This window comes from Chiloscyllium punctatum, chromosome 30 (assembly GCF_047496795.1).
Source record: "Chiloscyllium punctatum isolate Juve2018m chromosome 30, sChiPun1.3, whole genome shotgun sequence".
Taxonomy (NCBI): Eukaryota; Metazoa; Chordata; class Chondrichthyes; order Orectolobiformes; family Hemiscylliidae; genus Chiloscyllium; species Chiloscyllium punctatum.
The window spans coordinates 4061565-4075371 of record NC_092768.1 but is presented as its reverse complement, the minus strand read 5'-3'; the positions used below and the strand labels follow the sequence as shown (position 1 = coordinate 4075371).

Sequence of the window (13807 nt, the reverse complement as noted above, 5' to 3'; positions counted from 1 at the left end):
CTTATCTCTACACAAACTGATTCTACATCTTGATCTTTCAGGGTGAGGTCTTCTCTCAGTATTGCAGTAATCCCATCCTTGACTAACAGAGCAACACCATGCCCTTTCCTATCTTCGTCAACTACATATCAATGTACAGGTCTCTTGCATTGGTTACCTTATAATTATTTTCTTGTAATCCTGATGGGATCAGATATATGTATCTCTTTCTGCTGACAATGTATCCATTTTTGACATAAATTCTGCATGAATTCAGATACAGGGCCCTCCGATCCTGTTTTACTTTACTGTTTACATTTCGGCAAAGAAATGGGGTTTAACGTTTTGCGTCCAGTGACCCTTTGTCCGAACTGCAGCCGCTGGCTCTAAACATTAACTCTGCTTTGTGTTTAAATGTACCCATCGTTTTCTGTGTCTGATTTGCAGCATCCACAGTTCATTGTTTCATTTCATTGTGTGAGGGGGTTGGTTGTGTTTCGATGTGGTGGGGAAGGTCGAGGGAATTTAGACGTGGCTGACTCAGGCGGGTGAGAGGTATTCTGTCGGTGTCAGCTTGGAGGTTTTAATGTTAAATCAGGCAGTTGGCTCCGCCTACAAGTCTATGGGCATTGACTTGAGTCTGAAGGAGCTTTCGTATGTGTGATTATCACCTCTCCTCGTGGACCCTATCTTTGTGAACTGTTTCCTTTTCGTATGTCACGAACGATTCGTTTATTAGTTGTGAATATGCATGATCGGTCCGGGGCATATTCTTCATGACGGATTCCTCTCCCTGGTAGGGGTTGACAAGCCATCTTTCCGAGCACGTCAGAGAGATGGAAAAGTCACATCCTCGGGCACGTTGTTTCAAAATGGAGATTAACAGGAGATTATTCTTCACTGCACCAAGGATGCTGACAATGTGGTTGCTTTGTTCGCTTTTAAAGGACCGAGTGGGTGAGTCTATTCCAGCGGTGATCACGAAACCAAAAAAAACCTTCTTTGTTCCTCTCCGTCTCCCCTTTGATCATCCCTTGCTCCTTTTGGGGGGGGGGGGGGGGGGTTCAGCTTTCGCCGTGTAACACGCCCTTCCACCTCTTTGACGGACTCAGTTGACCCCCCCCCCCCCAAAAGGCGACAGAATTCCCCAGCGGAATGAGGACTTGTGTTCGTTGGGCAACGGGCGGGGGGGCTGGTGGGGAGACTGTGTTGCCATGCCTCGTTGTTGAAAGCTGACTTGAATCCCGTGAATACGCGATTCCTGACTGTTGCTGGATGTGAAAAATGCAAACGGGCTGAGGATCAACCACAGTGGAAAAAAAAACCCCGAGGTCTGAATTAAACAAAACAAAAGCAAAATATGCCTCCAAATATCGATTTCCAAATGATAAGTCTGGGGTGAACGGGAGTCTATAGAGAGAGGGAAAGCAGTATTGAGTGTCACCATCCTATCATCCCCTTCACTGCATTATAGCTGCGTACCATTGCCTTGTTTCTGAGATCGGCTGGACATTTTTAGTAAGGTAAAAACAATGACTGCAGATGCTGAAAACCAAACACTGGATTAGTGGTGCTGGAAGAGCACAGCAGTTCAGGCAGCATCCAACGAGCAGCGAAATCGACTTTTCGGGCAAAAGCCCTTCATCAGGAATATGGACATTTTTAGTGTTAAAACCTGCATTGCTCGCTTGCTAGATACTGGTCTGAACGAAGCAGTTCTTGTGGCTGTTTACTCTCCTGCCTGCATGTTAGCGATAAGGGCCGAGATGTAGCGGGACGGTGGCGCAGGCTTTAACGCTGCTATCACGCGATGCCATAGGACCTAGTTTCAATTCCACTCTCTCGGGTGACTGCTGTGTGGACGTTGTCCCTGTGTCTGCGTGGACTTCTTACCAAAGATTTGCAGCTTAGCTGTGGGAAATGCAGGTTTATAGTGGGATGCTCTTCAGTGGCCTTCCCCCCACCCCCACACACGAAAGGGGTTCTAAGATTACACTCAGAGGTTCACGTTTTTTGCAGGTGGATTTACATAGGTGGCTCAGAAGCAGAGGGATCTGTGTGTACACTTCACTGGCAGGATAGGTGGAAGAAATGGTTAACAAAGGATATCTCTTTTTGCATTTTACAAGTGGGCAAGGTGGCCTTTTTTTTATTAGTATGATACTGCAGTCAATCTATTGAGCAATATCATATGTGCATTTCGATGGTAAGATATATAGCTGAATGGGTGAAGATTAAGTTCACAGGTAAAATAGTTGGTTTTTTTAATCCTTACAATCACCTTGAATTGGCATCCTCTTGTTCAATGCAAAGATATGCGAATCCCAATGATTGAATCAAGTAAAATGTTTGCAATTGGCTGGGTACATCCCATGCTTCAAAACCTACAACATCTGCTATTAGGTGATTCAACAACTGGGCAGCAATGCTGAACAATTATTGAGTGTGCTAATAGTTACAGGCACAACCCATTTCAGATATTATCTTGTGCAATAATTTGTTTTCAATGCATTCACAGAATGTGGTATCACTTGATAGGCCAACATTTATTGTCTTTTGCTAATTGACCAAAGGGGCAGTTAGGAGTCAATGACATTGCTCTGGGTCTGGACTCTCATATAGGCCAGACTGGCAGTTTCCATCCCTAAAGGACATTAATAATGTGCCACAATTACACTGAATAGAAGAAGCATAGTTTCATGCTGGGATCTGATCAAGTCTTGTGATTTTTTTTCGTAATTGCCGTAGGCATCGGTGCAATATTTCCTCCATGGAAATGCTTCAGCCAATCAATCACGCTAACCAATTTGAAACACTTTTAATCTCCTTTACTGTAACTTTTATCTGATCATTTTCAAATTTGGCATTTTTGTGTCCTGATGACTCAAGACAAAAAGCTTCACTAACACGTCACTCTTTTCAGTCATACTCAGATTCCGAACTAAAAGCAAGTGAATTATAATGGTGCAGGCTCAGTGGGCTGAATGGACTTATTCTGTGCTGTAGCAATTCTGTGATTGTGTGATAACAGACCCCAGTGCTGATGAACTTTAGTTGTTTGGTAAGTAAGAGAATGGTGGAGAAGAGAAGGTTGAGGGGCAATTTGTGTTTAAAATCAGGAAGCAGCCTGAGAATGTGGACAAGGCAGACCAACACGAGGTCTTTAATGAAGAATTAAATAACCATATGAAGAGCAAAACAAAAGACTTAGGTCTGTAGAGAAAAGGCAGGGCAATGGATTTGATGAATCTGATCTTGGAGAGAATTAGCATGGATATAGAGTCATAGAGTCCTCCAGCAAGGAAACAGGCCCTTTGGCCCAAACTGGTCCATGCCGACCAAAATGTCCATCATGCTAACCCCATTTCCCTGCACTTGGCCCATATCCTTCTAAGCGAAAGTGGGTACTGCAGATGCTGGAGATTAAAGTCAGGATTAGAGTAGTGCTGGAAAAGCACAGCAGACCAGGCAGCATCTGAGGAGCAGGAAACTCGACGTCTCAGGCAAAAGCTCATTCCTGATGAAGGCCTTTTGCCCGAAACATCGATTTTCCTGCTCCTCAGTTGCTGACTGACTTGCTGTGCTTTTCCAACTCCACTTTAATCTTGACCCATCTCCTTCTAAACCTTTCTTATCCATGTATTTGTCTCAATGCCTTTTAAATGTTGTTAATATGACAAGCTGAATAGGATCTTTCTGTGTTGTCATCATACCTGTATCACTAATCAAGCTTTTTGGATTGCAAGCTCTTCACATGACCCCTCTGCCACCATCCTGATACAGTCAATATGGTACTTCCCATTATTGCTCACAAGTAAAATTACCAGCCATTTGCTTGGGCTACAGATGCACCTAACAGCCCTGAGGAAGTCCCCAGTATAAGCATGTGCACAGTATTTACATGGGAAGTTTAAACTTCTGCTGGTTTTACCCAACCCAGATTGAACATAGAACAGTACAATATGTGAATAGGCCCATCAGTCCATGATGTCTGTGCCAGTTGTAATGCTATTTTAAACCATTTCCATCTGTTTGTACATGTCCATAGCCCTCTATTCCCTGCCTGTATATGAGTGTGTCGAAATCTCACTTAAACATTGCTATTGTATCCTTCCCAGCCCCCTTCGCAGCCCCAGCCCCTCCCTTCCATTGCTTCCTGCCACCAACTGGATTAATTCCTCCCATTGACCAACCAGGTCATACCCTCTATCTGTCTTCACCTATCCCCACTTCACCACTCTGCCTCCACAACCCCACATCTTCAGTTCCCCACACACCTATCCCACCCCATGAAGAAGGCTTACATCAAAAATGTTGACTTCTCCACCTCCTGATGCTGCCTTGTTTGTTGTGTTCTTCCAGCCTCCTGTTTGTCTTCTTTGGATTCCAGCATCTGCAGTTTTTTTTTGTCTCTACCATATCCCCTGCCAGCTTTTGGCTCAAAACAAAACAGATTCAAAATTCACAATTTATCTGCGATCCATTTGTACCTTTGTGGAAAATACTTAAGCACCAATTTTGTTTCTTTATGTGGATGTGCTTATTTTTCCCTTCCATAAATGATATTTCAGCAGCACCCCGAGAGCTTTCATGGTGCGTTTAATACAAAATCACAATTATTCAATATCCAGAAACTGGGTGTTGATCAGTTATAGAGAAGTTATGAAGCAGCATAGACGGGTCTCATAGCAGATATCTGTTTCAATCCAGGCCCTGACTAATCCAATAGTTACAAAGATGGAAACTCAGGGAAAATTCTGCAGGTCAGACAGCATCCAAAGAGAGAGAAAGCATAGATAATGTTTTGAATGCAATGACCCTTATTCAAAATAGACAGGATCCTGACAAGCTTGGAGTGGGCAACTCAATAAAATAAAATATTTTGATGCTCCAGTGTTCCATCTATGTCGAAAACTGCACAAGCATGGATGGTTTACCTCGAACATCTGTTTGCCTCGAACACACATTTGCAAAGGGGTTTCCCAGGGTGATCCAAACTCCACTGAGCAGTGTAACCTCAAGATCAAATTGATTGGAGTGTCAAAGCATTCAAATATTCAGACTTCCACACGGCAACCTCTCCTGCTACCCTATCCAATAACAACCCCTATCTTCCCCCCAGTCATCCCCAGAGACAGAGCAGATGGTGAATCATATAATGTTTACTCTCACCCACAATCTGAGATCAAACAAATTGGTATGTTGAGAGTGCAGTGGGGTTTGAGTGTGTGTGAGTCCATATTCATAGAATCCCTACAGTGGAAACAGGTCATTTGGCTTTACAATTCCTCATTAATCCTCTGAAGCGCATCCCATCCGGACCCATTCCTCAACCTTTTAACCCTATATTTCCCATGGCTAATGCATCTAACAAACACATCCCTGAATACTATGGGCAATTTGGTATGGCCAATCCACCTAACTTGCACATCCCTTCAGACTTTGGGAGGAAACCGGAGCACTCAGCAGAAACCCACACAGACATGGGGAGAACATACAAATTCCACACACACAGTTGCATAAGGCTAGAAATGAACCTGGGTCCTGGTGCTGTGAGGCAGCAGTGATAACCACTGAGCCAACCATGTGTGTGGGCAGTAGGGGTTGTGGGGGTGCAGAAAACCTGAACTGGGGGGATCGATGAGAGTGTTGCTCACTTGCCATGGGGATGGTGTAGTCAGAGTCATAGTACACCATGGGAAAAAAAGAAAAAAAGACCCTTCGGTCCAAACTGTCAGCACCAACCAAGTTTCCCAAACTAAACTGGTCTCACCTGCCTGCATTTGACCCATATTCCTCTAAACCTTTTCTAGTCGTGTACCTATCCAAATGTCTTTAAATGTTGTAATTGTACCTTTATCAATCACTTAGAGTCAGAGAGTCATAGAGATGTACAGCATGGAAACAGACCGTTCGGTCCAACCTGTCCATGCCGACCAGATATCCCAACCCAATCTAGTCCCACCTGCAAGCACCCAGCCCATATCCCTCCAAACCCTTCCTATTCATATACCCATCCAAATGCCTCTTATAGCTTGTAAGTACTATCACTGACTGTGTTTGCTACTTTTTAAAGAATAAAGCTGCAAGACAAGACCTGCAGTGGATGGCGGAAAAGCAACATTTGTGACTTTGCCCTCACCTATAATTCCAGTCACAAATGTGTTTGCATGAGACATTTTACCATCATTATCACTGCCTTTATCTTTCACTGTGGGCACCTTCATAACCTGTCCCACTTGCTCCACCTCCCACTCAGTCAACAATTTAGAAACCACATGTTTCCAGCTCCTTTCAGTTATAAAGTCATAGAGATGTACAGCATGGAAACAGACCCTTCGGTCCAACCAGTCTATGCCAACCAGCTATCCCAACCTAATCTAGTCCCATCTGCCAGCACCCGACCCATATCCCTCCAAACCCTTCCTATTCATATACCAATCCAAATGCCTCTTAAATGTTGCAATTGTACCGGCCTCCACCACTTCCTCTGACAGCTCATTCCATACATGTACCACCCTCTGCATGAATTCTAGCAGTTCATTCCACATCTGAACCACATGTAAAAATCACCCTTCAGGTCCCTTTTAAATCTTTCCCCTTTCGCCTTAAAAATATGCCCCCTACTTTTGAACTCTCCCATCCTAGGGAAAAGACCTCACCTATTCCTCTTGTCTATGATTTCAAATATGGGGGTGGGGGCATGGGAGAAGGGGTTTATCAAAGGTATTCACTGTCAGGATGGGAGGATAATTTCACTGTTAGGGGTGGGGAGATTCATATATTCAGTATTAGTGTTGGGGTGATCACGATAGGGGAGGGGGAGAGAGGTGAACTTTGTTGGGAAATGAGGCGGTGATCGTTGTTGGGAGGTGAGGACATGATTACTGTCAGGGTGAGGCTGGTGAGGACGTCTGATCAATACCAGGGTGGGTGAGAATGATAGGCACTTTCACAGGTGATCACTGATGGTGGGAGGAGTGAGGGATACTTGCTGCTAACTCGGAAATTTGCCCTGAACAAGAAAATATCAGCTGTGGGGTAATGAACAATGGCCAAGGTGCAGTCATGGGACATTTACATTGAATAGAAAATGAAATTTTTGAAGAAGGAGTTGGGGGCTTGGTTTAAAGTCTCTCCCAACCCCATGACTATCCCACACCACAGGGGAACAGTTGGATTTCATCAGTGTGTAGGAGTGAAATGGTAATCTAATGATGATTGCTACTCCTCGGAGGATCTCAGTCCATGTCCATGTCGAATTCACATCAAGCCTGTGGGAGTTGGGTGTGAGTAATCACTGTACCATACATTACAGAACAAGCTGCAGTAGGCCCACAGCCTCAGAAATGTTTTTGTGTTGGCCGTGAGCCTGACAAAGCGACGGGTGAGACAGTTCGCTTTATGCTATCTTAACACAGCAGATGAGCCTGCCCATGTTATATTATCTTACTGCAGCTAAACAGCTGCTTTTCAGAAGTGCATGTGTGTGCGTGGTGTGTGTGTGTGTCTGTGTGTGTGTGTGTGTGTCTATGTGTGTGTGCGTGCACATGCTACATGAGCAGGAGTAATCAAGCAAGTCTGGATTAAGTTGGGCCTCTGGAATGATTTATATGGAACCTCTTTTTCTGAACCTGGGATAAACTGCATCAAGATTGGAGAAAGTGAGTCACACTGCGGCTGATCAACCTCTAAATAGCATCTAACTAAATTAGTATGAATAATCGTATGAGCTGATCAACCATAACCAAATTAGTTTGAAAATGTTTCTGAGCTCACAGTGCCATACTGCTATATTTGTCATCCTTTCGTTTTCTATTCTACGTGGCCACAAGAGGTTGGCTGTTAAACTGTCAAAGTACATATGGAGTTTAAAGAAGGGGAACAGACACATGGCTCAGGCAGCAAAACGTGGGTTTAGATTTTACAGCCAAGTATCGGCTGAAGCAATGTCTTTACCAGGTGAAACCCAGGCTATCTAATGATTTATTCCCTGGTATCCAAAATGTGGTCTGAGCTTCATCTTGTGGCTTCTTTAAAAAGAAGCACACACACATTCCTAATGGTATTTATCACCCTCCTGGAATATCCTTGTCAAAATGGGCACGGTGGCACAGTGAGGGCGGCATGGTGGCACAGTGATTAGCACTGCTGCCTCACAGCGCCAGAGACCCGGGTTCAATTCCTGCCTTAGGCGACTGACTGTGTGGAGTTTGCACATTCTCCCCGTGTCTGCGTGGGTTTCCTCCGGGTGCTCCGGTTTCCTCCCACAGTCCAAAGATGTGCAGATCAGGTGAATTGGCCATGCTAAATTGCCCGTAGTGTTAGGTAAGGGGTAGATGGAGGGGTATGGATGGGTTGCGCTTTGGCGGGGCAGTGTGGACTTGTTGGGCCGAAGGGCCTGTTTCCACACTGTAAGTAATCTAATCTAATCTAATTATTCTCTTCTAATTAAAACATGACTTTGCCCTCCAGTGTGACTCACTGTTAAAGTAAACAGGATGATTCTAATTTTTAATGTTGTCTCTTTTCATTTGGATCAATCTAACTTTTGAATCCAGAGATGGCGACCGACTCTTTCAACTTGGAGGGGTGGAGTGGAGATGCAAATAAAGAGATTTTTTTTTGCCAGAATATGCTATGGGATGGGCTCATTCAGTTAGAATAGGAGCAGAATGATGTCAACAGCACTTATCCAATCTCTGTGTCAACTGGTGTAGCACGAAAACCATCCCTTGCCCCATAATAATGCCGTGTGTAAGCCATTATTATAAAGCTCTCAGATAAAAGGGAAATCTGATGCAAAAATTGAAAGTGCCGGAAAAGCACAGTCTACACAGGGCTCCAGTTCACTGGACCCAAAACGTTAACTTTAATTTCTCTCCACAGATGTTGTCAGACCTGCTGAGTTTTTCCAGCAATTTCTATTTTTGACTCTGATTTACAGCATCTGCAGTTCTTTCAGATTTATCTGATGACAGATGAAATTAGTGGATGCAGTTGAAGCTGATCTGTCACCACAACTTAACTGATTTGAAGCAATTTTTAGTATAAGGCCACTTACATTCCACATGGCTGTTTCTCTGAACCTACTCGGACCAAGACTGTAATGGATTCCCTTCTCTGGAGGCAAACTGAGCATGGTGCTATTTCACTGATGAATACATGGGGACAATTCAGGTTGACTAGTTCTGGCAGTGTACGAATTCTTAATGTCAATACACTCATTCATTCAAATCTATAGACTAGTAACATCATGCATAGATTTCTCTGTACAGTCAGTTCTTCTATAACATGATGGTTGCGTTCTTGTACCATCCCAAATTATAGAAAAATCACACTTTAGAAACAGCACTTAAAATGTTGGGGCTATAATTGCACAGCAGCCAATACACATTTTAAAGTTTGTGCTGTAGAAACTGTGCCCCCAATTCGTCAAACGCGTTGCAACAAATTTGCACTGATGAACTGCGCATTATAACCTGTATCATATTTGCTGAAGGCAGTGTTTCTCCCAAAGGCTGTTAGTATAGACTCATAGAGTTTTACAGCATGGAAACAGACCCTTTGGGCCAACTCATCCCTGCTGACCAGATCCCTTAAACTGATGCAGTCCTATTTGCCACCATATGCCTCTAAACCCTTTCTGTTCATGTGCCCATTGTTATGCAGATCTAGTACTGCTATCACCAGGCAAACCAGTTAAAGTCACTGATTTTTGTATTCTTTCATTCTTTGCTGTGATGTTGTCCTTGACAGCTTAAGAATATATTTAATAGATAAAGGATTGGAACAGACATGCCTGCTTGTCTCACCCCCTCATATAATTAAGACTATAATTCTGTCTCAATTAATTTTCTTGCTTTGATGCTACATTCCTTGATTCTTTTCTTACCAACACTCTATCAAACTTAGTCTTGCTGTGACTAATCATTTGATTATTCACTGAAACACGGGACAAGGAATTCAAAAAATTTACAACACTTTTAATGAAGAAATTTCTCATTTCAGACTTAATGAATCAAACCACTCCCTTGAAGTTATCATTGCCAGTTCAGTTCAGCCTGGGACAACAGCTCATCAGCGTCGACCCTATCTAGGAATATTATGTTTCAGTAAGATTACAATTTACTTTTCCAAATTCTGGACAATATAGGCTAATTCTGTTTAACCTTTCAACGGAGGACAGCTCGTTAAATTCCTGTCGTAACCCGAGTGAGCCTTTAGCCAAGCAAGTATATATATATATATATATATATATATATACCTAAGTAACAAGCACAGTAAACTAAAGCCCAGTTTGCTCACAAATGTGACTGCTACTATCTAGAGAGGCGAATGCTGCATTTACATAGAAGTACCGTTTCCTCAATGTTGCTATCCAGGTCACACTGTAATAATGCATCACCATTCCGCCATTGTTATAGTGTCATAGAGTCATAGAGATGTACAGCATGGAAACAGACCCTTCGGCCCAACACATCCATGCCGACCAGATATCCCAACCCAATCTAGTCCCACCTGCCAGCACCCTGCCCATCTCCCTCCAAACCCTTCCTATTCATATACCCATCCAAATGCCTCTTAAATGTTGCAATTGTACCAGCCTCCACCACATCCTCTGGAAGCTCATTCCATACACGTACCACCCTCTGTGTGAGAAAGTTGCCTGATAGATCTCTTTTATATCTTTCCCCTCTCACCCTAAATCTATGCCCTGACTCCAGGGAAAAGACTTTGCCTATTTATCCTGTCCATGCCCCTCATAATTTTGTAAACCTCAATAAGGTCACTCCCCAGCCTCAACGCTCCAGGGAAAATGGCCCCAGCCTGTTCAGCCTCTCCCTATAGCTCAAATCCTCCAACGCTGGCAACATCCTTGTAACTCTTTTCTGATTTTGTCATTGTTATTGGGTTAATTTCTGAAAAAACCTAACCCAGTGGCTCCCGCACTACACCACATGAATTTCAACAAGACGACAGTTCACATGCACACGAGACTGATGCTACTTAATGCAGTTCATTTAAAATGAAGTGCTCCTAAAGTGTAGGAACTCCAGCCCCTCAGTTGATCGCAGTTGTTTGTTCATCCCCCCATAAAGTACACTCTCGCTCTTTCCCTCCCACTCTGGAATCCTTAATCTCTGAAGCTCAAAACTGCAACTACTGACAATGCGTCTGCCCAATGCTTTTTCCAACTTGTCTTTGCTGTACATGACCTGATTGACAGACTTGCAGTGCCCCTTGAAGATTGCAACACAGTTGTGCAGATTACAACAGTTGCAGACAGCTTCGTTCTCCCATATGGATTCTGATCAGCTGGTGATGACATGGCAAGAACATAGATATTCTTGTGATTCATGGGTATCTGAGTCAAAAGACACTTTAAACTTCTTCATTCCTAAGCGCTGAAATGTTTCAATATGACACTGAAATATCAGCAAAATATTGTAAAATTTAAAATCACAACAGGGCAAAACTCAGCAGGCTTAGCAATATTTGTGATGAGAGAAATATGATTAATATTTTAAGTCCAGTATGAGTCCAGTGGAGTACCACAAGGATCAGTGCTGGATTCTCTACTTTTTGTCATTTACATAAATGATTTGGATACGAGCATAAGAGGTACAGTTAGTAAGTTTGCAGATGATACCAAATTTGGAGGTGTAGTGGACAGCGAAGAGGGTTACCTCAGATTACAACAGGATCTGGACCAGATGGGCCAATGGGCTGAGAAGTGGCAGATGGAGTTTAATTCACATAAATGCAAGGTGTTGCATTTTGAGAAAGCAAATCTTAGCCGGATGTATACACTTAATGGTAAGGTCCTAGGGAGTGTTACTGAACAAAGAGACCTTGGAGTGCAGGTTCATAGCTCCTTGAAAGTGGAGTCACAGATGGATAGGATAGTGAAGAAGGCGTTTGGTATGTTTTCATTTATTGGTCAGAGTAGTGAGTACAGGTGTTAGGAGGTCATGTTGCAGCTGTACAGGACATTGGTTATTGTGTGCAATTCTGGTTTCCTTCCTACCAGAAAAATGTTGTGAAATTTGAAAGCATTCAGAAAAGATTTACAAGGATGTTACCAGGGTTGGAGGATTTGAACTATGGGGAGAGACTGAACAGGCTTGAGCTATTTTCCCTGGAGCGTCGGAGGCTGAGGGGTGACCTTACAGAGGTTTCCAAAATTATGAGAGGCATGGATCGGATAAATAGACAAAGTCTTTTCCCTGGGGTCGGGGAGTCCAGAACCAGAGGGCATAGGTTTAGGGTGAGAGGGGAAAGATATAAAAGAGACCTAAGGGGCAACTTTTTCACACAGTATGGAATAAGCTGCCAGAAGAAGTGGTGGAGGGTGGTACAATTGCAACATTTAAGAGGCATTTGGATCGGTATATGATTAGGAAGGGTTTGGAGGGATATGGGCCAGGTGCTGGCAGGTGGGACTAGATTGGGTTGGGATAGCTGGTCGGCATGGATGGGTTGGACCGAAGGGTCTGTTTCCATGCTGTACATCTCTATGACTCTATAATTGAAAGGAGCTGGAAACATGTGGTTTCTAAATTGTTGACTGAGTGGGAGGTGGAGCAAGTGGGACAGGTTATGAAGTTGCCCACAGTGAAAGATAAAGGCAGTGATAATGATGGTAAAATGTCTCATGCAGACACATTTGTGACTGGAATTATAGGTGAGGGCAAAGTCATAAATGTTGCTTTTCCGCCATCCACTGCAGGTCTTGTCTTGCAGCTTTATTCTTTAAAAAGTAGCAAACACAGTCAGTGATAGTACTTACAAGCTACTCTTGGTGAAAAAGTATGTTGTGTCTTTGCCACCTTCCGCTCCTCTTCCAAGAAGTGTTGCATGTGGTGGTTGACTGATAAATCAAGCCCGGATGTCGCAGTAAGTGGTGGCTTAATTGCCCATTTTTGACCAGGCACCATAAAATTTCATGTAGTCCACATTTTATTCAAGTTAATACACAATTACAGTTCTGTTTCGGCACTTTGCTCGAACTGCTGCTAAGTTTATCAGTTTTGCACTTCAGCTACTTTTAAACACTAACGGAACACTCAGGCCAGCATGGTGACTCAGTGGTTAGTACTGCTGCCTCACAGCACCAGGGACCTGGGTGTAATTCTAGCCTCAGGCAACTGTCTGTGCTGAGCTTACACATTCTCTCTGTGTCTGTGTGGGTTTTCTCCAGTTTCCTGTCTCAGTCCAAAGATATGCAGGTTAGGTGGATTGGCCATGCTAAATTGTCCATCGTGTTCAGGGTGTGCATGTTAGATGGATTAACCATGGGAAGTGCAAGGTTATGGGAGTGGGTCTGGGTAGGATGCTGCTCAGAGGGTCAGTGTGGACTCAAATGGGTGCTTCCACATTGTTGGGGTTCTATGATCTAGGTCACAGTTTCCCTATTGAGACATCACTCAGACACATTTATCGAAGGAATATCACTAAAAGAAAGAAAAACATGGCTTGATGTAGGATTGAATATTATTATCATCATGTCACTATCAAGAGTGGGGTGCTGGAAAAGCATAGCAGGTCAGGCAGCATCCAAGGAGCAGGAGAATTGACGATGCGGGTATAAGCCCTTGATCGGGAATCTTGATGAAGGGCTTATGTCTGAAACGTTGATTCTCCTGCTCCTTGGATGCTGCCTGACCTGCTGTGCTTTTCCAGCACCCTATTCTTGACTGATCTCCAAATCTGTTGTCCTCACTTTCTACTCATCGTATAACTGCCAAAGCAAACTCTAAAATATAATTTTCTGGAAGTCCTTTCAAAAGACAGAGCAGTGCAAATTGCATACAATATATTGTTT

The 13807-nt window shown here is 43.5% G+C and overlaps 1 protein-coding gene across 6 annotated transcripts in view; it reads left to right on the top strand.

The window, feature by feature from the left end:
* The first annotated feature begins 576 nt into the window (after window positions 1-576).
* LOC140455130 (SLAM family member 9-like) overlaps window positions 577-13807 on the top strand; it is a 62569-nt gene continuing 49338 nt past the window's right edge. For 3 of the 6 annotated variants that reach the window (XM_072549798.1, XM_072549797.1, XM_072549799.1), the window contains exon 1: window positions 581-936. In XM_072549798.1, coding sequence (XP_072405899.1) covers window positions 816-936 — 121 coding nt within the window. In that variant the 5' untranslated portion in view covers window positions 581-815. Of the gene's footprint in view, window positions 937-13807 lie in introns of all 6 variants that reach the window. The other 3 variants (XM_072549794.1, XM_072549795.1, XM_072549796.1) reach the window with 3 other exon arrangements.